Here is a 27175-nt window from a genome sequence, read left to right as displayed (position 1 = left end):
TCCCCGTCCGAGGATAAAGATTCAATCAATCACTTCATGTGAACTGTTAACCCGCCGTATAATTTAATCGCAATCATTCTTGTATCACTTGTTTGGTTTGTGTCGTTACAAAGTGCAGAGGCATCAAGACGTGTTCCCATCACCACTCTTGATAACGCACAATGGCCGATCTTCATAGCAACTGTCCATTCAAATCTTAAATATATCAGCTAAAGCTATTTGGGCTAATAAAGCTATAGCCTAAATATATGTTGTTTATTTTTTTTGTAACATTTTCTTTTTTTATTTATGTCTTACATTTTTCTGAAGGTGTTGCGACCGTGCCAATTTTTTTTCAACTCAATAACTTTACGTCGGTCACCAGCACGTTTTAACATTCGCGTTTTGTCGCTTCTACCTTTTTCTTGACCTTTGTTATGTTGACGTGTAGGCTATTGTTTTTGATATGATGGTCAGAAATAAAAAACAACTGAACTAAAGAGCCAAATTTATCTTACAATTTTCATTTTATGTAGGCTATATTGCAGATTTAAGTAGGCTAAGTTAGTTCCTGATGAGGACACACGTAGGCCCATACGTGTCGAAAACGTTTGAGTTGATTTTTTTTAATTAGCCTGTTATATTTCTTTTTAGTAAAACATGTTAAACCCGCTAAAGGTAGGCCTACTTTGTTTTGTTTGTCTATTTTGATAGAAAAAAGTAACTTAGTTAATGGATAGGCCTACAGTAGCCTACTTCAATTACTGTATTAGTCAATAGTTTAATTATTCAAACAGCGAACATGCGGAGTGGACCGATGTTGGCGAGTAGCCTCAGTGGCGTAGCCAGGAATTTTGAAAAGGGGGGGGGGGGTTGACGGCCGGCGGGCGAAGCCCGACGGCGTCTTCGCCACAGAAAATTTTGAAAAATTACTTTGAATTTGGTGCATTCTGAGAGCATTTTCAACAAAAATGTGGGTACCGTATAAATATTCCTTTAAAATGGTGCTGTGCGGTGGCATAGCAAAAGGATAAAATCATGTTTTCTCGAGCATTTTTCGGTAATAAAGATAAGTCTGTGTGTTTTCTTGTTGCTAATTCCTGGCTGAGATATTTGAATGTTTGGTATAGGCAAAACTCGCTATTTTAATGCAGTTTCGTTTAAAATTAAGCAAACTTTGTTTTAGAGACATAGAGACTAAAAGCACCATTATTGTCAATATCATGTTACACGCGTGCCAAAAGGGGAAGGGGTTGTAAGCCCCAACCCCCCCCCCCATGGCTAAGCCACTGAGTAGCCTACTTAGAGTCACTTTGCCTCTATAAGCTCACAAGCATAGCCTAAGCTTTAACGATAAAGTAGCCTATGATGAAGTCGACGTCATAACGGTATCGGAGCAGAAAATTATACGTTCATCGTCAGCAAGTAAGCCTGTCTTGTTCACTACCATTTACCAACAATCATCTTCTCTCAGTAGCATCTGCTTATTTCCATCCTGTGTTTCTTACATCTCGAAAGTGACTCTATAATTCAAGTAAAGTGGCCAAATGATTCTAAACTATTTTCAAAATGTCTCTAAGAAAGATTATATTGATAAATTTAACTTCAAAAAGGCAACAGCACAAAACGAGTAGTTTATGGAAATTATCTATTGACAGATTCGGTAAAAAAACATTAAAAATTGCACCATTTAGCATAATTAACATTCTAGCGCATAAATGACGTTACTAATACATGCCGCCTATGGTACTGTAGGTTCATGGGCTGAACAGTGCCCATCACAAAAAAGTACAGTAGTTCGTCCCGCTTATTAAGCCGACCTCGGGACCGTACAAGTTTGGGCTTACTTAGCGGGTGAGCCTATTTGTCATGTTATCATGCTTTTACGTCGTAATTGCGAGAGGTAGCCATGGCACAATTAAAAACAAAACCATGACGTGGACAGCGATGATGTCATCAACAACCAGCTTCACATCTGATCCTTTCTCATTTCAAAACGTTCATTTAGCCATCAAGTGGCGCTAGTTGATTGTTCATCTCTCCAATTGAAACTTTCTGAATGAGCCTGCAGATACACACGCGCCTGTCATTGTGACGTCATCAATACCACCACCGGCAGTCCGGCTTTGTTAATTTGTGGTCAAGATGTTAAAACTACAAAGTTAAGCACCGTCAATGCTGTTGGAAGGCAAACACCACATCAACATTGCGTCTCCATTCACAGTATCAGCAAATTTCAGGCAAGGTTGTTGTTGACCCAGGGGGAAAATTGTCTACCCCACAAGTTTGAAATACTAATAGTTGCCACGAGGTTCAAACTGTTGTTCTATGACTTCCACACCAGACGGGATACCGATAAGCCATCTAGACTGATCTCTTTGGGAAGGTTCCAAATTATGAAGCAACTCACAGACAACTCGCCTTAGTCGTTTCATGGATTCAATCCGTCTCTTGATCCACTCACCTTGTAGGCGGCTTTCCTCAATTCATCCTCCTGTTCCCCGGTGGCCCCCACCATGCCGGTGAATACCCCGTCGGGGTTCTGTAGGAGAACATGGGGATGATCGCATTCCAACACCTCCCCATCTTCCAACACCTGTGGGGGGAATTTGTGTTTAATCACCAGTTTCAAGTCAATCACTAGTCCTCTGATGCTCCCAACTGGAACTTGTCCTCGCCAAACGAACCGCCAGCCGCTCAAAGGCTGGCACTGCCCAACACAAAACGACAACAAACACTCACAAGTATCCTGTCCGACGATATGATGGTGTTGAGGCGGTGGGCGACAGTGACCACTGTGCAAGTGGAAAATCTTGAACGGATGGTTTCCTGGATCAACTGGTCAGTTCTGCGCGAATCATTTAACGGATGGTGTTAGATCCACCAATTACATTAAACAGACTTGCTGACATTACAATGATTGACTGTAACATAAAGAGCGCCACAGCATCGTGATACCAACTCGTCACTGACCTCAAATCGACATTGGCGGTCGCTTCATCGATGATCAAAATCTTGTTGTTCCTTAGAATTGCTCTAGCGAGACAAACCAGCTGCCGCTGGCCAACGCTGAGATTCGAACCCGCTTCCTTCAGTTCTGACTCGAGTTTCAATGGAAGATTTTCAACGAAAGGTTTCAGCTGAACCTGGGAGGGACTGGAATTAAATTTCCAAGAAAACAACTGTTTTCTGCGACTCTGGGTTGGAAAGGGAAATTCATCATTAATGCGCATTTCTCAACTGTGCACTCTAAGCCCTGAATAAATTCAATCCACACTAGAAGTTTACAACTCTCAGTTTATTTGTTGAGTCATCCACTATCCAGTGTAGCTCCCGTATTGGAATGACCAAGTTACGCTATCGATGACGCGCTATGATTATGACGTCACACATCCCACCTGTTCGAGAGCGGACCAGATCTGTTCATCGGTGTAGGTGGAGAATGCATCCAGGTTTCTCCTCATCGTTCCTCCAAACAACACAGGATCCTTAAATCAATCTTGGATTGGATGTTAAGAGTAAACAGTTTCAAATAACATATTTAAACATTTAAACTTTGATTTTTTTTAGCATTACTGTGATGTATTGCAGTGGTTCCCAACCGGGGGGGAATTCCCCCACTAGGGGGGAATTTTGCAATTTTCAGGGGGGAATTTGGTTTTAGGATTGTAAACTTTTTTAAGCCTAGTAAGGTGGCATACACTAGAGCGTTAACGAGGAAATAATTATTAGATTAACTCCCGATTATTCAAGCAACTGTGCACTGATGGGATGCAGGCCATCACGTAGGCCTACTGTTTTTTCATTCAAATACTCGATGGGTTTTCAGGAGGAAACGTAACCAAGCGAGTGCTTGAGCTCAGAAACGAGCTTAACTTATTTTTTGATCTTTAAATAAAATTAGAATTTGCTGCATTGATGAATGATGACAGATGGATTAGATTCCTTGTTTATTAGTTTGATTTGTTTGGTCCATTGAATAAATTAAATCTGAAAAAGCAAGAGAAAAACACCAATATAGTACGGTATATATCCAATTGCCATCTCCGTTTAAAGCAGATTGCACATCAACATGGGTTATCTGTATCTATGAACCATTGACATATTGATACCATGTGAGTTTACAAGCTGTACTCCTTCCATGCTGGCTCAAGGCAGGTTAGAGGAGAGTGAATGATTAATGTCACTGTTATGAGGAGATTGTCTTAAGGTGCTAGAAGGCTCTGCTGTCCTGGTCGAGGGGCACTACGTTTTGTCTGGACTCTACCTTTCGATCAGCCTGGCTTGGGTGGTCCTTCAAGAAGCAGATGCCAGTACCACTCAGCATTTAAAGATACTTTGGAAACTTTCACCAGCAAGCTTGATAATTGAAAGAGAAAAGTTAGAATGAACAATTGAACATGTTCCCATGTTTAAAGAATTATCATCGGTGCTGCTTGTTGACATAAAAAGAACAAGTTCTTCCAGAGTTGGAAAAAGAATTAATTTTGCAACATCTCACAGCATTAGAACTAGAATTCATTCGATATTTCCTGAACTTTATGACGATGAGCTTGATTTAATACGAAATTCATTCACATTGTTGATGGAAAACCTTCCCGATAAATTGCAGGATGAATTTTTAGAACTCAAAACGAATTCTTGCGCAAGAGACTTATTCAAAGAAAAATCATTCGCTGGAGTTTGTCAATTAATGTGCAATTCCTATCCCAAAGTGGCAGAGAAAGCTATTCGAAGTATCCTCCATACTTTGCTTTGACTTATCTATGCGAATCAGGTTTTTCATCTCTTGGAAATGAAAACAAAACAGAGAAACAGATTAGACGTGGAGCATGATTTTCGTTGTGCTCTTTCCAATACTCTTCCACCACATTAATGAGTTGTCGAAACAAAAAATCACAAGCTTCACACAGACTGTTAAATGCATTGACTCTTATATTTTGATTGTATTCTTTGAATAAAATACGTTTCAGCACCCTTCTTCATTAATTAAATTATTTTAGTATGAAAAGGAATATTAGGCGTATAGACTAAAAAGCTTATTACTAGCAAAAGTTTAGTTTATTTTCAAAGACTTAGATTGAAATATTAATGTAAACGAGTTTTTAACAAACTAAATTTATAAGGGGGGAATTTAGATTTAAATATCGACTAAAGGGGTCCACCGGATAAAAAAGGTTGGGAACCACTGCCCTAATGTATTATGTTAATTGGTTAACTAGTAATCGTATAATTACCTCGACTTATATCTAATCCTTCTACCTACCTGTGGTATGATAGCCAGGGAGCTCCTTAAGTCGTGCAGATCTATCTGTGATGTATCAATCCCGTCTATTGTTATGCTTCCGGTCACGTGATCGGACATACGGAAGACAGAGGCGATCATGGAGCTCTTGCCCGCCCCCGTGCGACCAACAACTCCAAGCTGAAAATCACGTTTCTGTCGTGAGGCTGAGCTTATGATACGGCCTGAGTTACTAGATACGCGTGAGTTGCCAAATACGGCCAGAGTTGCCAGATACGACCAGAGTTGCCAGATACGGCATGAGTTGCCAGATACGACGTGAGTTGCCAGATACGGCATGAGTTGCCAGATAGAATTTCTATTGCACTTGGAATTTCTACAAAGGTAGGTGCGCACTGCGCAACCTTCTTGTCAAATTAATTATAAAAGTGAAGCAACTACTCAGAACGAGTTTCCCTCCTCCTGGCCAACAACACGGAAGATAGAGGCGATCATGGAGCTTTTGCCCGCACCCGTGCACTATTCCAAGCTGAAAGTCACGTTTCTTACGTCAGACCTAATGACGTCATGATGATGTCATCAAACATTGAAATCTTTTGATTTCTTTCTGACTTAACTTCCAACTGATTGTAGAATTGAAACATGAAACGAAACCAGGGACTCATAGAATTACGGGACGACCAACTAGGTTACGTTATGACAAGTGGAGGGTAAAATATTGCTAGACATTTTTTAATTTTTAGAAAAAAATATGTTTTTGACATTTTTAAAGGAGTGGTCACCCAAAGCTTTCTTGTTCATAGCTAACCCGAAGTTAAATATTTCTGTCCAACATTGCATGAACAATTTTACTAACGTAGAGAAAGTAAGGAGCACTTATCAAGGTTCCTATGCCAAGCAAACCTATCCACTTCCTGCGAACTCGAAATTATCAAACTAATGTTGGAACAACAAAAAACTTCCTCAAGTCACAAAGCAACACCAGCCACATGCGGCGCTCTCACCTTCTCTCTGGGTTTGACATCCAAGCTGACGTTTTTCAACACTAAAGGTCCTCCACTGAAATGAGAATACGAAACATTATTGAAGGAAATTGATCCCTTTTCCGGCCAATCCGCAGGAAGCTTTTCCGTTTTTCTTCCGTCTTCAGATTCAGGAGATATCTTGTGATATTCTCGAATGCGTCCTACTGACGTCATCTGAACAATCGAGAAGCTTTGGAGTTGTAAAAAAACAAAACAGAAATGTCACAACCAAAGATTATATGCACAGACAAAGATACTGATGCTATGAACAGTTGAATACTCTTGAACAAACCTATCTCCCCACACACCCCCCCTCATCCGTTTGTACTTACCAAGTTTTCGACCTCCGCCGTCTGTCGGACCGCCCACTGGAACACCATGAGCAAGCTGATTGATGACGTCAAAGTCAGTCCCAGATTGGCCGCGTTGGTGGTCGAGTTGTTGGGCAAAAGTGACGTCAGTATGACGTCAAAGAAAGCGCAGAAAGCGACAAATATGGCCGTCGTCATGTCGAGCCGGAACGCGAACCAGCGAGAACCGTGAAGATAACCAGACCAGGCCGCTGGAAGACAAAGACTTAAACTTTTCATCAAGTTTCATGAACAACACTTTGCCATGAATCGTGGCGCTCGGGATGAAAATTGTTGTTAGAGATTCTGTGTCCCAGGGTCTTCTTCCACTACTCCCATGTTGGCGACGCTCCTGGACTATACCGAAAGGTTGCTGGAGAGCAACGGATCTTCTCCCTCACAACCCAAGACTTTCCACTGAGTTAGGTGGCTTGAAGATGATAAATCGTTGATGAGATGGCTCCTCACCACCACACTTGCAGGAGGAGAAAGATGCCACTCCTCATTGGTGCACATTTGCGGAAATTGCATCCACCCAGATTATTGCAAGCGGTCAATATTTGCCCAAACTGCGTTGATATGCTGAGATGTTTTAGCGATACATAAGCTTCGATCGGGCAACCCTGACACAAATTTTGCATGAAATTCCCTAAGTTATGTTACCACAAACCTTAGAATTATTTGCCAGTATAGAAAATTTTTCAAGACCATGCAAATCAAGATCATACTTTTAGGGATCATTTCTATAGTGTGCATCTTGACAACGTCACTCAAAGTTGACAAAATCTCAGCTACGATGACGAGACGAAGGGTTCCCCTCTGAGCATGAAGCTTGGCTGAATCTTCCTCTGGGAAGGTTCAGTCCTTGATGAGTGTTCTTAGCTGACTTTGGTTGGCCAGGAGGAGGGAAATTCGTTCTGAGTAGTTGCTTTTACTTTTATAACTAATTTAACAAACAGATTTTCCTTTAGTATAACTTAAGACTATATTGGATATCTTAAAATCCACATTTGCCCTTGCAAGTTGTTCAATAGTCTTTTCCATCCTCGTATTTACCCCACAAATTGCCCTTTCCATTCTCAGAATGGCAAGCTCTCTTAGCGCCCATATCTCGCTGCCGTACAATGCTGCATGCCGCACACAATTATTTTCTATAATTGAAATGTATCAAACACAAACGAGAAATTTGCATTGAAAAAGATGTTTTCAAATCACTCACTTCTAAGTCGCTTTATAAGAATAGACCACTGAACAAGACAAGTGTTAACAACAAAAATGGACTGGTCAAGTAAGTAAGGCTATACCGACCGATAAGCGGTAGTGTCAGGTTTCAGGAAGACGCACAAAGACCACCAAAATATTGCACCGGCAAGAAAGGTTCATTGGATAGTGACGTGACATGCTCTTACCTCCATGGGAGTCCTGCAGCTGGTGGTGCCTCTCCGTGAAGAAGGGCTCGGCCTTGAAACTTCTTATCAAGAACAACCCCTGCAGCGTGGATGACAAATGACCGAACACTGGGCTTCGACCTGAAGTGAGAAAAGACCTTGAAATTAACCTGAACCAAGAGCTGTAATCCTACCACTAAAACTGATGGCATGTAGCACGAGGCAAGTCGCGAGGTTCTTAATGAGACTATTGTGGCGTCATTTACAAAAAAATTATAAGAGGTTCAGTTCAGTTGTTTTTTATTTCTGACCATCATATCAAAACAATACACGTTAACATAGCAAAGGTCGAGAAAAGGGTAGAAGCGACAAAACGCGAGCGTTAAAATGTGTTTGAGACCGAAGTAAGTTATTGAGTTGAAAGAAATTTGGCACGGTCGCAACACCTTCAGAAAAATTTAAGATATAAAGGGAAAAGAAAAAAAGAAAATGTTACAAAAAAAAACAAATATGTTGTTCGTTTTTTTTTGTAACATTTTATTTTTTATTTTCCTTTTATGTCTTAAATTTTTCTGAAGGTGTTGCGACCGAGCCACACCTTCAGAAAATTGTTCACATTTGCTTTTCAATAGTCCGTTGGACATTACAGTGAAAATCAAGTTCAACTTCGACAAGGAATTGAAAACTAATCACTTGATCCTTCGAGTTTTTTTATCTCTCGTGACGTCGTGACATAGTAGCGACGAATCCAAACGCAGTAGATCGCCATCGGGATGACGACAATGATGACGAGATAATTGATGATGATGACGTAAAGAAAGATGGTGAGAATGAAGCCACTCAGCTGAAAAATCAAACGTCATCAACAGGCGATGTCTTTCTTTACATTTATTTAAAATTCATACTTTACCAATATCCAACAATAAATACTCAACTCCAAGTTAAGGTTTATATTTTGTTGATTGTATTTCGGGTAAAAGTCATTTTATTAAAATTTATAGCTAGTTCTATTGGGCCGTGTTTTTCTTCCCCGGTACAAACTTCTTGCTGCGCCACCGGTCATCGGATGATCATCGAGTGGCCACAAGTTCAACGTAGCGGCAATGAAGCGAAAAAAACGGCAGGATACGTCCATCTTGTACAAACCACATTATGACGTTTGTTTGTTTCTATTTAACAATCTCGATTCTGTTTGAACGCAAACTCAATTCGATCCCAGCGTCTAATTCAGTGCGCCGACTCACAAGTAGTTATGACGTCACTCGGGCGCCCACTCACAAATAGCTATGACGTCACTGGGGCTTTAACTTACAAATATGACGTCCACGAACACGGAGGGAAGCATCTCATCCACTTGGTTCATGTCCTTCGAGAAACGGTTCAGCACCCCTCCTGGTGGTCAAAATACATCACATCAGATGAACATGAACCTGCTTAGCTTGATTTCATTTGTCATTTATAATCCTGATTCCTGAATGTAATCCTGCGAACACACGTATTTCAAGGACTACTCTCCATTCATCGGCTCCTAGTGAGTTGAATAATTCACTTCACTCTGTTAATCTCAGTGACTGGCCCTGCGTCAAAGCCTCTACAACAAAGGTCTCAAACACGCGGCCCTCGAGGACTTTTGGTGCGGCTCGCGATACATTTTTAAACTTTGAAATAATTCATAATTACAGTACATATTTTTCTATATATAGAATGCGCCATTTTTGCGTACGGGAAACTCGTATTGTTACATCGCAATCACATTGCTCATTCGCTCATTGTGTCATAATTGCAATTGTAACTTTGGCACTTGCTGAAGTCCATTCTTCAACAGTTTATTTTTTTCCGCGTTTTTGAAAGTTGATTGCAGGATTTTAGCTCTCCAAGTCCGTCGTTTCATTTACGTGTTTTCTGTTGTTCTTTTTCGTTGTTTTTGCGTTGGTACAGTGTTTTTCCATCTCTTTGTTCTTACTAATTTTTCTTGCAATCTAACGTTCTTGGTATGTTCTTACTAACTTTTTTATTGCGTTTTCTTATTAACTTTTTTTTGGTATGTTCTTACTACTGTACAGTATCTTTTTTATTGCGTTTTCACCATGTTATTTTGTTTATTGGTTTGTTTTGAATCTTTATCCTCGGACTAACAAAGCCTTGAGTGGTTATTCCTGGTAGTTTCGCTTCTTGTAGAGGCTCTTGATGCAGAGCCGGTTACCGAGATTGACAGAGTAAAGTTTTCCGACTGTTGAAGTGTTGTTGTCGGGAAATTATTCCATTCACTAGGTGCTGCTGAATGGAGAGCAGTCCTGAAATGTGTTGCTCAAGTGCACACCCCGAGAGCCGAACCAGCGCCGCTTGATCTTAAGTGGAGCGCGTAACCACTGAGCTAACGGAGAGACAATTGACTTCTTATTGTGTGGTGCGGCCCTCAAGTCGATTTACAAGTGTTCATTTGGCCCTCGGAGCAATTTGAGTTTGAGACCCTTGCTCTACAAGTACGCGAGGATGGCGGGGTCAGGGTTTCGAAGAAGCTTTATCCGTCCGAGGATTAAGATTCCAAGTATCATTTTACATTTAGTCAAGCAAGGTGGTGAACATTAACACGTAGTCTATTAAGAAAAAGAAACAATGGCGTCATCATTGCAAAATGACGTCATTCAACGTAATGACGTGATCGACTCACCTACCGGGTTGGTGTCAAAGAACCTTATCTTGGCCCTCAAGATGGCGGCCAGCATGTCCGCGTGCAGCTGGATACTTGATCGGATGCACAAGTAGAAGTTCATGGCTGTTCTCGTGTACATGGACACTAGGAACCCGAACGTGAACACTGTGTGCGACATGGATACAGATGAGGTCAAAGTGAATGGATCAATTGTTGATGATGTTTATGTTGAAACAAACACAATCGATCTCCACACGCCACACTGTGTCATTACCTGTGTACATTATGATGTAATACTGCTGGTTGAAAGGGGGGACACAGACAATGGAGTTTTCCGAGTTTGTTGGTAAGCTGTTTGTTGTCTTCTGGTGGATGGTGGAGGATATTGCTAACTCATTGCAAGAATCTTCGATTGTCGCGTTGCCAATGGAATTTAGCTGAGTCATGTATATGTCGACCTCCACACTGTGCGCCTCCGCTGTACTCGCCCTTAAACAATGAAGCAAGATAAAGACAAAGTGATCATTGTTATCGCGCATACTCTTGGCTTTAAAGGCAAAAGACCACATCGTTCAAGGTATTGGCTTTCAAATGAGTGTGGACCACTGGACTACTCACCAGTGTATAAGCCACCAATTGGTCAGCAACAGGAGGACGTGGTTTCCAAGCATGATGACGATGAGTACCACAAGGTACCACATTCCGACTCCCGCTCTGAAGTATTGGTAGTACCCAGCAGCCCCTATTGTCTCTCGGCTTGCCACTTTGCCTGGCCGGTCCAGGTCGGGGCGTGATGAGGGCGAGCCTGAGAACTTCACTGCGAGGTCCTGGAAGATTGTGCATATCTTCTCATAAAAATTAAACAGGCAACTTATACAATAAGCATCAAATTGTGCAGGTCTCAGCATTAGTGCAGAGGGGCAATTCCAAATGTCGCCATCGTGCCTCTACACTACAGGTTCGCGAAACTGCCGACATTAAACTTTTTCAGTCCGAGGATAAACGTTCCCACAGATTAACCGCTATTTTATGAAACTAACCAGCTCAAAATGAAATAGTTATCTTTGTCACAGCTGATGCGAGCTTTGGTAAACTAAATGCTGAGTTCGTAAGTATTGCCAGCGCTTCAAGTGTCGTGCAGTGTCCCGAAGTGAATTCGATAGAATTGAGTTAAATCATTCGTTACCATGCATCAACCCTGAGTGTGTAGTTCTCAAAATTTTTCCAAATTATGTTACAAATGAAAAGAAGAACCAAACTTACATCGGTCAGCAATGCAGAGGTCTCCATCCCATCATCACTTGGCGTCTAATCATGAAAATTTAACGATCAATAAAGTCAAACATAAGTTACTTCACTTCTTTAACATGCGGCAGCTTCACCCTGTCAATCTTGGTAACCGAACCTACGTCAGTGGTTCAAAGTCTCTGCAAGGATGTAGAGAGTGAAAACCACCACAAGTCAAACATTATTCTAATAACTATGAATGTGGGTTACCTTGGTATCTGTGGACCTTCGGGAAAGCAACGAAATTCTGGGAATATAACTTTCTAGTCTCATTTTCCTCTTTATGTGACGTAATAATACCACATTGCCAACCAAGTAACCGGTCTCACCTTGAAGTGTGTATCCTTGTTTGATGTCCTTCTAGTCGCACTGACGTCATTATCTTCGGTCACTGTGTCATTTAAGGATGATGCTTTCGCCTTGTCATCAAACACGTTCTCGCGTGAGGTGTCGTCATATGTTTCGACCAGTGACGTCAAATCCGCTCCATTGGCTTGAAGTTGATCGAACGTTCCGCGGTCGAGCACCTGACCCTGGATGACGCCACACAAGTCAATGAGGCGTCTCACTAGTTTGGTGGCCGCGGGATAGACCAGAACTCACTTTCTTCCTCCCTATGAAGGACACGAGGAAGCCATTGAAATGCACAAGGTCGATAGAGAAGATGACACCAACCAGGAGTCATGAATGGATGAATGAGTTGCGACGATGTCCATTATTGAAACTGACACAGTTGAAAACACGGAAGCAAAGTGAGACCTCAGTTCAGGGGCGTATCCTCAATGGAAGCAAGGGAAGCATTGCTTCCCCTGCCAAAATTGAAAAAAGAGAAGATGATATTTTTAAGTAAAACGATTTCGTAATTTCTTTACCTGAATACGAATTAGAACAGTTTCTAACTCACGTCCCCGTATGATTTCAGCTCGGTTTTAAATTTAAAAAAGTTGGAAGCTTACGGATGCAAAGATTGTATCGCTTCCCTTGCTCTCGCTTTTGCTATAAGTATAAGGAGAAACAAACGAGAGAGAAAGGAAAAAAAGCAGCGCAAAGTTTGCGAGATTTATGTTTTTTTTAACAAATCGATGGAAGCAATATTTAAATTGCTTCCAGAGTTGCCAGATTGGACGAATTCCTCGAATTAGGCTTTTTTTTAATTAACTCTTCAAAATGCATAATCAATATTTCTCAAATATCGTAACCTTACCAGATAAAACCATATTCACCATTGTTCAATGCATGTTCTATACTTGTTTATACTCGTAATGTGGCCGATTAAAACTCATCCGCTACAGTATTTTTATATTTGCTATTTTTTGGGATACTTTCAAAATTATTTTTGCTACAGTTTATTAAAATCCGCTACAAGTCATAAAATATATGTAGCCTACATTTTATAATTTTTAATAGAAACAGGTAAATAGGCCTATATCCATTTAGCCTTTTTGTCTAATATTTTCCTTGTTTTGGCCTTTTTTGTATTATTTTGGCTTTAAGGCCTTTTCATAGTCTGGCAATTCTGATCTGTTGGATATTGTGTCATTGGGCTAGGACGCTAGGTAATGAGAAAATCTAAGGCGCTGTTATGGTTATAATATCGGCCTAGTAAGCAAAAGTTTGAGCCAAATGTTGGCTTTACACTGTTATCTTGGCTGGGTAGACTTTGGCATAAGACATGATATGTGAGGTCTAGGCTAGAATTGACTTGACTGAAATGAATTCTGGTTTAAGCTACTTCAGCAGTAGGTAGCTGTAGCTGAGTTTTTGGTGTTCTCTAATTTTAGTAGCGTATTTTGCCCGTTTGTGTGTAAGAGCTACCTTTAATAAGTTAATAGCTGTTTATCTGCTAATAAATTTCATACACATATTACCCTAAAAGTGTTTCTAGAAAGCATTATAATCTATTATTTGAGCGTAATTTTGCAAAAAATTTCCTGGGGGGCATGCCCCCGGACCCCCCTAGGATACACGTGCTTTCGGCACGCTCTAACCCCCACGAGTTATATTGCTTCCCTTGCTCAACCAACCAGGATATGCCACTGCCTCAGTTAGACAACAAACTTCCACCTTTGTGGCGAATTTCACCACACGCAAACTGCGTACGTCATCAAAAGATACAAAAGTGACGCAATACAAAACAAGACTGGCTGTAGCAATCTCACCTCTTTGAGAAGGATGATCTCATCAGCTTTCTCCAGAAATTGAAGCTGGTGCGTCACTAAGACTCTCGCCTGAACAACAATTATGACGTCAACCTTTGCATAATGTAATTTCTTTTCATGAGTTGTGATGTCACAGAATACGTTTGAAGGGTGTGCAACAAATAGACAGCAATATAAACAGAAACACGAAAGAATGCAAAGCTTGTAGCAGTATCGCTCAAGAATGCATCAAGCGGCCGAAGATCATGGACAGTTGTAGAGTCATGGAATTTGTTGTGATGAAAATTGATCGATGACAACAGAGGACGTGCGGTGGAGGTTGTCTATGACAACAGAGGACATGGGGTGGAGGTTGCCAATGACAACAGAGGACATGCGGAGGAGGTTGCCAATGACGACAGACGACATATGGTTGAGATTGTCGAAGACAAAGTTGTTGGTTCGACACCGCTCAAGAGCGCAGCGAGTATACGGTAACACTCAATGACAAGCCTGGTGGTGAACATGAAGATCGACTTCATCGTCATTCCGTTCGCAATCTCAAATTCAACCACCGGACATGGTGCAAACAAACAAATCGGAAAAGAATTAAAGTTTCAAATGTTCTTAAAATAAATAACAAACACATCCCGACCTTGTCCTTGGCGATCCCACAGATGCATTCATCGAACAGGTGGTTGGCCACTGATGGATCCACAGCACTCAAAGGGTCATCGAACAATGCTATGTCCGTGTTTGAACAATAAACCGACCTCGCTAGACCCACCCTTGCTTTCTGGCCCCCACTCAGGGTCACTCCCCGCTCACCCACCAGTGTGGCGTCACCATGTGGCAGAATATCAAAATCCTGAAACAGAAGATAAGTGACAAAGTTGGCAAATTGTCCACAACGACCATTCACATTGTCCACATCGACCATTCACATTGTCCACACCGACCACTCACATTGTCCACACCCACCTTTCACATTGTCCACACCGACCATTCACATTGTCCACACCGACCATTCACATTGTCCATACTGACCATTCACATTGTCCACACCCACCACTCACATTGTCCACAACGACCATTCACATTGTCTACACCGACCATTCACATTGTCCACACCGACCATTCACATTGTCCACACCCACCATTCACATTGTCCACACCGACCATTCGCATTGTCCACACCGACCATTCACATTGTCCACACCGATCATTCACATTGTCCACACCGACCATTCACATTGTCCACACCGACCATTCACATTGTCCACACCGACCATTCACATTGTCCACACCGACCATTCACATTGTCCACACCGAACATTCACATTGTCCACACCGACCATTCACATTGTCCACACCGACCATTCACATTGTCCACACCGACCATTCACATTGTCCACACCGACCATTCACGGTGGCCGGTCGATTGGTCGAAAGACGTTTGGTCGACAGTCATTTGGTCGACAGACATTTGGTCGACAGGACGTTTGGTCGAAAGACAATTGGTCGACAGACATTTGGTCGACAGGACATTTGGTCGACAAGACATTTGGTCGACAAGACATTTGGTCGACAAGACATTTGGTCGACAGACATTTGGTCGACAGACATTTGGTCGACAAGACATTTGGTCGACAGGACATTTGGGTTACAGTTAGGGTTAGGGTAGGTTAGGGTTAGGTTAGAGTTAGGGCTAGGGTTAGGATTAGGGTTAGGGTTAGGGTTAGTTAACCCTAACCCTAAAATGAATCGTTCTATCGACCAAATGTCCTGTCGACGAAATATCTTGTCGACCAAATGTCTGTCGACCAATTGTCTGTCGACCAAACGTCCTGTCGACCAAATGTCTGTCGACCAAATGTCTGTCGACCAAACGTCCTGTCGACCAAATGTCCTGTCAACCAAATGTCTTGTCGACCAAATGTCTGTCGACCAAACGTCCTGTCGACCAAATGTCTGTCGACCAAATGACTGTCGACCAATTGTCTTTCGACCAATTGACCGGGTACCCCATTCACATTGTCCACACCGACCATTCACATTGTCCACACCGATCATTCACATTGTCCACACCGACCATTCACATTGTCCACACCGACCATTCACATTGTCCACACCGACCATTCACATTGTCCACACCGATCATTCACATTGTCCACACCGACCATTCACATTGTCCACACCGATCATTCACATTGTCCACACCGACCATTCACATTGTCCACACCCACCATTCACATTGTCCACACCAATCGTTCACATTGTCCACACCGACCACTCACATTGTCCACACCCACCATTCACATTGTCCACACCGATCATTCACATTGTCCACACCGACCATTCACATTGTCCACACCGACCATTCACATTGTCCACACCAACCATTCACATTGTCCACACCGACCATTCACATTGTCCACACCGACCATTCACCTTGTCCACGCCGATGGCTCACATTGTCCACACCGACCATTCACATCAATTGGCGAGTCGCTTTAGTGCTTCCAACCCTCGATGAGAGGAAGGAACCTGGTGATTTGAACAACTCAAGAAACTTACACAAGAAACTGACCTTTTCCAGAGCACAAGCTTTGACAACCTTCCGGTAACGCACCGGATCGTAGGATTCGTTGAAGAGGATGTTATCACGAATCGATTCAGGGAGCAACCAGGCCACTTGGCTGGAGTAAGCTATCTTCCCATGAACTTTGACCTTTCCACTTTGTGCCGGAAGCTCGTTCAAGATGGCGCTGAGTAATGATGACTAGGAATAAAATTGATCACTGTTAAAATCTCACCGAGTAGACGATACATCGTGAAACGCGTGGATGCTCGCCCTGGTGATTAGCGTTAAAAAATAATTAGAGAAGGAAACAATACAACAAGAAATCAACCATCGACTTTGCAAAACTGTAAGTGACAAAACATATCTAGTGACTCTGCACTAGGACAACACCTGCTGGATGATGAAGAATGTGCTTTGTACTTTAAACTAGAAATGTTTTCAATTCTTGCTAAAAGCCGTTTCCCGTTCCACCTCCCAGCACTGGAAGCAATCTTTATAAAAACTCTCAATCCAATCTTACGCCGCAAAAAGAATTCGTTTATATATGCCTTAAAACTTCGTTAATTTTGAATTATTCTGATCAGCCAAGTTTACATTTCGTTTTTCTTCTACAATAAATACTTCACCACTTTTATGTTTATTTTATTCTGACGATAGCTCCTGAAGAGAGTCAGACGAAAACCTGCAGCTTCGAGGTACCATGAGCAACAAAGAAAGTGATAACTTGTTAGTAGTCCAGTTTCAATCCGGTGATGCCCCGTTACCGAGGGTGGCCGGGTCCACCTCCACTCCTCCAGGTGCCGCAATCGCTTTCACAGGTTTTTATTCCGCTGAAAACACGAAAAGATCTCCTCACCTTTCCAGACCCAACTGGACCGATAATAACAACAAGTTTTCCTTTTTCGACTTGGAATGAAACGTTTTTTAATGTTGTTTCTCCGTCCTGAAAATATTAACGTCACAAATACTTTGTCACGTCATAGCAAGGTACGTACCTACATAGATGGCAACCAAGAGGTGCCACACACTTGGTAGACAACTTCCAGAAATCTGGTCAGTCACCGGCCCGGAAGAATTCCATAAAATTAAAAATCTCCATCACACAGCAGCTCTGTGACATACCTGACTCCAACTTCCAGTGAAATCCTCCATCTTGATGAATTTGTCTTTGTCCTCATCATCACTCCGGGATGCTTTCTTCTCTGGGAGAAGGAGGAATTCCTGGAAGCACAACAACCGCGTAACGTGTCTTAGTTTACGGTTTGTTTGTGACACAAGCTAGCATCCTGATTCGAAAGTATCGGTCGTTTGAAGTTTGAAGATGACACAACAACCAGAACATTTCGTTGCTTCAGTGGAATCATCTCAATTAGGTTGATAACGAACAAATTGACAAACTCTTCCGCAACCGAGTTGTACACTGAAAGGTCGCACTTGCTGCACTGGTTGGTAAGCTTTAGGGCATACAAGAAGATGGGTCAATGTTCAGTGCCAGTCAGCATGTAAGTGAAGTTATCAAGATACTTATGAAGAGAGAAAGTTGAGATTTACTAACTTAACCCCAATCAGTCTTCTTAAGTGAACCTCACCTCTGTGCGTTGCATGGAGACTCGAACGTGGGCAAAGTTTTCGATGCAGATAGGGAAGACGACGCCGACCCCCAACTCCATGACGCTGAAGAGACCAACCACCACCAGACCCTGAAACGTTGGAGACACGTCCTCATCTATTACGCTTCTAACAGCTACGTCTTAACTTACGCTAGTGGCTGGTTCTGTACAGCAGTCCAGCCAACACTCACAATTGAGACCATTGTTTAAGGTACAAGCGACTGTCTGTGTGACGTCACAGTCAACAAGTGGTTACCGAACGAAACAAACCTTTGCAACCATAACAGACCAGGAGAATGTTCGAGATCAATATATGAGTTTCAAGTTTGCTAGCAAGCTAGTTTCAAGTATACAACATCACGAGCATATAGTATGATATTCAGTGACATTACACATCTAATAAAACGCTGTAATGCTGCATTCCTGCATACCCGCCTCTGATGGGCTCACGTCTGCCACTGAGGACTCGTACAATTTAAAAGTTACTGTTGAACAACATGCTTGGTAACTTCGCCATTTGAGTTAACACAAACTTTGTTTGATTGCCACTGACGATGACTCACCGTTTGCAGTGTGAGCTCCCCACCTAGTGCCGAGTAAGTGAGAAAAGAAGTGAACACTGGGAGCAGACAAGCGCCATGCATCGCAGTGAAGTTGAAGGCGTGCAAAAGTGAAGAGAGAAATATCTTGTGGATCTCCTTCCTGGAGAAAATACATCACAATCAGCAACTCTGCGTGTATTGCAGAGAAATATCGAAGATTCCGCATCGTTGCTGCTTCTGTTCGTGGCAGTCCTGGTACGACGCTACCAAGGACGTCAGTTCGACACCGCTCAAGAGCAGATCATGATGATGATGGCGACGCTCAAAACGAATGTGGAAACGAAGATCGGCTTCTTCGCCTTCCCTTCCACTCAATCTAAATCTTCGATCACCGGGCTTAAGCCTGGATACGACAAACAAATCTACATCCACCAATCGATCATTGACCTCGGTATCATTAAAACTTCCCCTAACTTGAGAATTATGAAGTAGTGTATCGCTGTACATTTAAACTATTTATTCTTTAAGTTACAAAAAGTCTGCTCTCTATCGCGACCTACTAGAGGCAGGCACGATGGTCGCATAAGCGTCAACATCAGGGGTGGTCGGGGGTTGTCGATTATCAGGTTAGATAACTGGTGGGCAACTTTCAACACAATGATTCCACCCAACAAACTCTTTAATCGTAACAAGATTGAAAGCACATTTTGCCAAAGACAAAATTTACAAACATGACTTTAAGCTGCTGGAATGTTCTTCAAAACATGAAATTTACCACGTATGCGTCACGCACGTGACGTCGAACGTAGCCGCAGAGGTCGGCAAATACGAAGGTCACTGTTGTATTTCCAGGCGTTTAATATAAAATAAGCAATAATAACAGTAGTAGCCAACCAAGTGAGAAAACCATTTACCTCTTGTTACTTACTAATAATAATAATAATGTTATGGTTTTATTTTTTGTCGCTCTACAACAGCTATGGTCTTTTAGCGACAGGGCTCATGTTTAATTTTATATCAGGTTTACGATGTTATCACATTAATACCCGACTCATTCTCACTGCGTTATGCAGGATAGAACACAATTGGTACCGTTTTTAAAGTCTTCGGCTTGACCCGAACTGGAATCGATCTCAGATCTACCAGCACCAGAGCCGAAAGCGAAACCACTCGGCCACTGAGCTGGTTTTAGTAAGAAAAAAACGCAAAACAATCAACTGAGGAACGTGGTACAGAACGCTTAATTGATTACACGCGCAATGCGGTGGTAATCAATTCCAGTGTCTGTACCAGAAAACGCTGAATGTTATTATGTAGAGAGGCAGGTCACAAGTTACATAAAATCAACGTAAATAAAATGACGACTATAACAGTCACTCACTTCCTGAGTTTGGTGACGATTTGTTTGAAGGATTCCTCCCACGAATACATTTTAATAATCCTCATCCCGGAAATGATTTCGCTCATTACGTCCACTCTCTGATCGGTTAATACGGCGGCTTTGATTCTGAGAAAGAATTGAATGACATCAAAATGCTATTGATGTAAATGTTGTAGTTTTTTTTAAGTTCGAAAAAAATTACTTCAATAAATCTAAAACAATACATAACGGGTATAAATAGATGCACACAGAGATTTTAGATGAAACAATTCAAAAATCTATCCGCTTGTGACATCCGCCACACTGGAAGGGAAACTTTTCAAGTTATTGGAGAATTCAAGTTAGTTTTAAAGCAATGTAAAGTTTCTGGTTGTAATGAGGTATAAAAAAGTTGTCCATTTGAGGATCACATCATCAATCATATGGACCCTTCTAGCGTCACTGAAAAAGAGGAGATTTTCATCACGTAATGCAATACTCTAGCGCAGGGGTCACCAACCTTTTTTGCATGCGGGCCACTTTGGCACATAGGAGAGCTGTGGCGGGCCGCACTAATGAAATTTTAGGTAGGTTGACTCTTATGCTAGAAAAGAACGCATTTCGTACCCAGTATTCAGCGTTACATGTTGTTAATATTTATCTTAGAATACCGCAGCAACAAAATTAATCGAACAACGCTACTGCCAGGCCAAGCTCCTCTAACAACACTTTTGACTTCTTTAACATTGCCTAATAAACGAGACCACTTGTTTTGCGCACTTATAGCGAGGCGAGCGGTTTCATCAGAATATTCATCGCCAAGCAAGAATGGTGTCGTCACTTCGCTTCACAAAAGATATCTTGCCATTAACAGTTTCAGTAAACATGGAAATGTTTGATACATCGCAATAAAGGCAACAATAGTGACCTGCAAACATATCACCGAAAATAGGCTCCAATAACAGGAAGGAACCAGGCACCATGAAACAAACGCTTGTGGAAATCACCAAAAAAACGTTTCTATCGTAACTCATGAACAGTGCTCCCTCTAAAAAAGCAATGAGTTGGTTTTTCATCCTTTTTGTGAGAGTCTATAAAACCGTCTTTCCTTGATTTAGACAAATGTCACTTGCTGTGCTTATCAGCATGGCAAGAATTGTTGATTACAACATTTTGCAGTACTAAGCTAAATATTTTCTTAATACCAGAAAAAGTTTTGCCAACAAAAACTTGCACAAAGGAACACTGCTCATGAAACACAATAACGGTGAAACGCACACTAGAGTTTACAGGACATTTACAAACTTTAAGCAACCGTATCCTCACAGAGACTTTCAAAATTCGAAAACAGACGTTTCAATCAACCACTGGGACAGCGTGGCTGGACATCGCATTGGAATAACTTTAAGGGACCCCACCCAGGCCCGGATTTAGGGGGAGCAGAGGGTGCAGGTGCCCCGGGCCCCTCGACTTTTGAAGGCCCCTTATGTGGAAAAAATGTGATTTTGTGTTTTTTTTTTTTCTTTCAGTCTTTGAAGTTTCTGCAAAATGGTGTGCAGTGCTGGATTAATGGTACTGTAGACGTAGAGGTCGTTTTTCGCGCCGTAGGCGCCCCATTTTGCCTCCATCAGCTAAATCCGGCCCTGCCCCTACCTAGAGCTACAATCTAATTGGTCGGTCGGTGGAATCGTACGCAAAGCGAAAATATGCTTCCCGGAAATTATTTTTTGCCTTCATGCTGTTAAACTCCTCAAGAAAAGTATTTTTGGTTATACTTGTGCGCTGATAACTTCCGCGGCCGCACATAACAGCGTGGCGGGCCGCATGCGGCCCGCCAGTTGGTGACCCCTGCTCTAGCGCATTGCAATGTACATTACATACTTGTGAACAAAATAATTTCTTCACACAGCAGCAATTCACCTCAAAGACGAAAACGATCCGCCCATGGAAGCCTGCACGATCATGACGACAATCAAGACAGAGATCCCTGCCAGTGATGCCACCCCCAGCCTTCCCCACAACAGCAAAGTCACCACCAGACATTGGAGAGGGGACAACCATAAATAATTAATGAACCTGAAACCCTGGAAGCAAAATTCTCGCCGGAATGTGATCAACTACAACAGAGTTGTTTCAATTGGTTTTTATCCCCAAACATCACAAGTTAAACACAAAACACGTCCAGTCGTCCACTAAAGTCCCACGTTGTGGGAACGTGACCATGACATGCTGATCAGTGGCGACGCCAAAACGACGTCACACGATGACGTACCATGACATCATCGCATAGCAACGAGCACCACATCAATTTCTTACTGGGCTTGCAAGAAACCAGACCAAATGTTTCAATGGAAGCTTTTGGAAAATTTGATCTATTATGACGACGTCATCAGGCTGTGACGTCACCCTACCTCATCAAAACGCAAGGCATCGGTGGCAGAGAGGTTGACAATTTGTCCGGTGGTCGTCGAGGCTAACGCGTCGTGGTTGAGCTTGAGAGTCTACACAAAAAGCCTCGTAACAAAGATGGCAACGCTGGGCTCTGTTGAGTAACAATTCGCTCTTGCAGGTCCCTAGCATCTTACGGTTCAGTTTCAACAAGTTATATAGAACAAGGTAATAGTAGAGAGTCTGCGATGCAGGAACCAACGAAAACTACAGTGGTTTCTATCTCCAGTCTTACAAATCAAATGATGGAAATTTCACGCGCCACTAAAACTATGTAATTTCATTTGATGCTTTATCAGGGTTGCCAAATGTTCGCACTAAAACCCCACGATGGCGGATTGTGACAAAACTAAACTTTCTTGAATGTTTAAAGCTTACTTTCTTGTACATTAGTCCGATCACTGCTGTTCTCACGTTCCACCCGAACCTCTGCATGTTCAGTCCATCTAACTGGTTGAGTAGAATCACCATTGTTGACGTCATCGCAACACCAGCTGCGTAGGCATACGCAAATTTAAGAGAATAGTGTTTAGGGCTGGAAAAGTAGAGCGACAGTTCTCCAATCAAAAGTGGAGTGGCAGCCCTGGAAACTTCCTGAAAATTAAATGTTGTAAATGAAAAAATTCACTTTGCTAACAACGTGATTCGGATGAGTCTGTATGTTGGAAAAATGTTGAATTATTCAACACCGAGCGTACTTAACTACTTATGTGTTCCTCTCTGTTTATGAATTGTATGTTATTCTGAGCTTATTGTATACTATAATCTTATATAATCTGCATTATATAAGCTGATTATTTATTGATTATGTAATTATCTAAACTGTATTATATAATCTGCATTAAATAAGCTGATTATTTATTGATTAATCTGATTAATTATCTAAACTGTATTATATAATCTGCATTATATAAGCTGATTATTTATTGATTATGTAATTATCTAAACTGTATTATATAATCTGCATTAAATAAGCTGATTATTTATTGATTAATCTGATTAATTATCTAAACTGTATTATATAATCTGCATTATATAAGCTGATTATTTATTGATTAATCTGATTAATTACAGGCCTCGAAATTCACGGCGGACACGGCGGACATGTCCGCCGTCACAGCATGTGATGTCCGCGGGAAGTACCCTCTAGATCGGTCATATTTGTCCGCCGAGAAATATCGCAGAAACTAGCGATACAAATCGTCATTGCATAGCACGAACAACTGTTGCAAGAATATAATTTGCGCTGGGAATGCGAAATTATCGCATTCCCAGCGCGCATTTAGAAAAGTTAATACTGTATCTCTTAGCTTCCATTCAAGCAGAAAAACTTTTGAATTTTACGTTGCTTCAACGATTGATGACATTGAATCAGCGTAACAAAGATGAATTCTTCGCTAAGAATCGATGGGAGTACCGGTACTTCCACACTAATATTGAATTTTTACAAACTTTTGAATTTTACGTTGCTTCAACGATTGATGACATTGAATCAGCGTAACAAAGGTGAATTCTTCGCTAAGAATCGATGGGAGTACCGGTACTTCCACACTTCTCGGAGTAATATTGATAAGGCAAGGTTGTTTACAAAGTTAGATTATACGAGTAGGCTACTACAGCAAGATGCAGCAAAACTTAAGTTTTGGTATTACAGTAAGAAAGGAAAGGCCCAGGGAAAATTCTGAAAGTGAGAATAAGGGCGATGAACCTACTACTAGGAAATTTATGGTGATAGACGCATATATTAAAGGAACAACGAATGTAAGGATTAGCTTTGTCAAAGATCACAACACATCGTTTACCCCAAGCCATCGATTTCCGATCAAGGCCATCGACAATATGAGTGACAACAAAAAAAAATCAAAATTAAGAGGTTGTTTGAAATAGCATATTTCATCGCTAAAGAAGAGCTCGCATTTACGTTTTTCCCTCAACTAGCCGGTCTGGAGAAAAGACACGGAATAGATCTCGGTATCACGTATCTTAACGACAAGCAGTGATCTCGTGGAGATTGGCGCATGTTTTTGAAGATCGATGCTATTGAAGCTCATCATGCGCATATGTTTGGATGGCCTTGACTGCGCTGATTATAACTCCGAGCCTGCCGTGGTCTCGTGGAATACTGATACTATTTTGGAAAGGCGACCGTATCACGGAGAGGGGAAAAAATAATTGTGCTTTTTCTAATGTTTTGTTTATTCTTTTCGTCACTTTCGCTCACATGACACGCAAAAACAAACCTAAAGAAAAAAGCCTACATAGTGAAACTTTGCACATCAGAAAATAGTAGCGTTACGCGTTAGAGTTTTCCGATTCGTGTCCAGAGCATTGTGACGCAAGAAGCCACACGACCTCGTTCGGTGGAAGTTAATCAGTTATGCGGCGTATTATTTTTTTATTATTTATTTGCATCAGACACAAAAAGTCCATAGAATTTAAATTTTTAACAATCATCATCATCATATTTAGTAGCTACACGGCGTCAAGCGCACGTTGTTGGACGTTGGTCTGATGAAAGTCTTTCAGAGTGACTTCGCTGAAATTTTAAAAAGCCTAAACCGTAGCTATGGTTCTCAAGTGGCGAAGATTTATCAAGATAAAGGGATTAAGTATGACGATCGACGTTAAAAGTGGTGTGTCCGCCGTGAGACTTAATTTGTCCGCCGAGATAGCTGCTCAGACCGGACACGTTTGTCCACCGTCAACAAAAACGAATTTCGAGGCCTGAATTATCTAAACTGTATTATATAATCTGATTGGCGAATAAACATATTTCTCTGACTCTATCTTTTACAAGCCAAATCACTAGGATTGGCAGCAAAAAGCTTTTATTTAAAATGATTTTGCATCAACGGGCTCCGATATGAGCAGTTCATCAGATACTCTCTCAAACAGTGAACACATTCACGTCCTAACAGCACCCACCAACAACAATTGAACAATCCCACAATAAACGAACCGGAACCAATGCATTCGAACAAAAACTTTTGCAAAGCTTGCCTTCCTTCCACATTCTCTGGCTCTTTCGACTTCTTTATTCCAACTCCTATAAATTAAAGGATTTAAAGGTGAATGTGCCAAATTTTTTTCAACGTAATAACTTACTTCGGTCACAAGCACATTTTAACGTTCGAGTTTTGTCGCTTCTACCTTTTTCTCGACCTTTGCTATGTTGATGTTTAGTGTTTATGCTGTGATGGTCAGAAATAAAAACAACTGAAGTGAGGTGCATTGACAAATTATTTCCAGTTAAAAGCTATTTCTTAGGTGGAATATTCATTGACAATGCGATACATTTTAGTTACTTCGTTGGTTCACTGCAGTTTGGCATAGCTGCTTTGAACAATGTCTCACTTTTCAAGTTTGTTAGTCAGGTATTTGGACTCGTCATAGCTCGCCACTGGGTACAGGTCACACTGCAGGAGCTTCTTTTTACGTCCTTTCTTGAACAACGGATTCATCCAGCTGTAAATTATAATACACGAGACAGATAGAAAAGTGCGTTAAAGGATTTTTTTATGTCACTTGCAAATGACATGATTTTATACAGTATATAAATAAGAAGTTTTTAAATAACATACTTTGCATCTGAGAAAACATAGACAGACGAAAAGTTAGTAACTTTAGTTTTTTTCAGACCAATATATAAAACAAACCAACTCAACAAAACTGAAGTGCGAAATAGCAGTATGCTAATTAGTAACAAATAAAAGTTTTATTTTATTAAAGTGCCCTCTTTAAGACATGTATGGCTGGTTTCACAATCCACAGCCTTCAGACATTCCTGCGCGAATGAAGAGTGGCAATGTATCTTTCCTGCATACAACAGTTGTGAATCGTTGTCCTCAGAATGAGAAATTCGCTGATGGGTTATGGCAGATGTTTAATTCTGGCAGTTTCGCATCTCTGTAGAGGATTTGAACCACTGATTCAGGCCCAGTTACCGAGATTGACACAATGGAGTTTCCGATTGTTGAAGGTTTGTTATCTGTGTATTAGTCTATCCACTAAGTGCCACTGAACAGAGCTGTCCTTCAAAATGCGTAGTTGAAGAGTACAGCTGCACAGTGCACACCCCAAGAGTCGAACCAGGAGTGCTTGGTCTTGCAGTTTCTTTGGGTACGAAGTTGAGTGCTTGACCAACTGAGCTAAACAGGGTGGTTTTGTAATATTAACAAATCAAAGATTTACAGTTCTCGAGCTAGGCTCTAGTCTCCATTTGCTAGTCTCTTACAAATATTGAGGTTAACCCTGTTACTGTGGGTAGATAAAAGAATATGCTTTCAGCTACAAAGCTGGAAACCATACAAATGCAACAAGAAACAAAATGTTCAATGATTTATTGCTGATTATTGACAAACAATTATGTTATTGCTATCATTATTAAATTATTTAATACTCACTTAACAGATAAATAGGAAAACGCATTCACTGAGGAATACGGGCATTCATCAACGTTCTTTTTTGGTTTCTCCATTCCTAAGTTGATGTTGGGAATGCTGAACCTTTCTGTTACCTCACCAGAAATGAGGTGACATTGATATATTTGCTTAAGGTTAAACAATA

General features: G+C 41.4%; 1 protein-coding gene and 1 non-coding gene across 2 annotated transcripts; one reads left to right on the top strand and one right to left on the bottom strand.

Moving 5' to 3' along the window:
- Window positions 1–1616: 1616 nt before the first annotated feature.
- LOC145772001 (ATP-binding cassette sub-family C member 4-like) lies at window positions 1617–27175 on the bottom strand. The gene is made up of 30 exons (XM_082583802.1): window positions 27013–27175; window positions 25964–26074; window positions 25535–25655; window positions 22988–23203; window positions 22573–22662; window positions 22082–22245; window positions 20183–20308; window positions 18823–18961; window positions 18239–18349; window positions 17772–17870; window positions 17506–17592; window positions 16656–16847; window positions 14721–14933; window positions 14087–14155; window positions 12257–12460; window positions 11904–11948; window positions 11259–11467; window positions 10915–11129; window positions 10659–10805; window positions 9300–9379; window positions 8681–8831; window positions 8009–8128; window positions 6582–6811; window positions 6229–6423; window positions 5246–5404; window positions 3378–3467; window positions 2953–3125; window positions 2722–2827; window positions 2444–2575; window positions 1617–2044 (listed from the first exon to the last, which is right to left on the bottom strand). The coding sequence occupies exons 1-30, from the start codon at window positions 27084–27086 to the stop codon at window positions 1991–1993; spliced, it is 4122 nt and encodes a 1373-aa protein (XP_082439928.1). The 5' UTR covers window positions 27087–27175; the 3' UTR covers window positions 1617–1990.
- LOC145772924 (small nucleolar RNA U3) lies at window positions 7318–7525 on the top strand. Its single transcript, XR_014289352.1, has one exon. It is a non-coding gene; the product is annotated as a small nucleolar RNA U3 (small nucleolar RNA).

The sequence above is a fragment of the Aplidium turbinatum genome, chromosome 6 (genome assembly GCF_918807975.1).
Source record: "Aplidium turbinatum chromosome 6, kaAplTurb1.1, whole genome shotgun sequence".
In the NCBI taxonomy this organism is placed as follows: domain Eukaryota; kingdom Metazoa; phylum Chordata; class Ascidiacea; order Aplousobranchia; family Polyclinidae; genus Aplidium; species Aplidium turbinatum.
Note: the sequence above shows the minus strand (reverse complement) of the source record. Positions and strands in the feature narration are given on the sequence as shown.

Excerpts from the sequence above, each read along its gene's own strand:
- LOC145772001 (XM_082583802.1), bottom strand. The coding sequence starts at position 27,086 with ATGGAGAAACCAAAAAAGAACGTTGATGAATGCCCGTATTCCTCAGTG. Across the intron at positions 18,962-20,182 it reads ATCGTCACCAAACTCAGGAA|GAAGGAGATCCACAAGATAT; the intron begins GTGAGTGACTGT and ends TATTTTCTCCAG. Across the intron at positions 16,848-17,505 it reads GTCCAGTTGGGTCTGGAAAG|TCATCATTACTCAGCGCCAT; the intron begins GTGAGGAGATCT and ends TTTTATTCCTAG.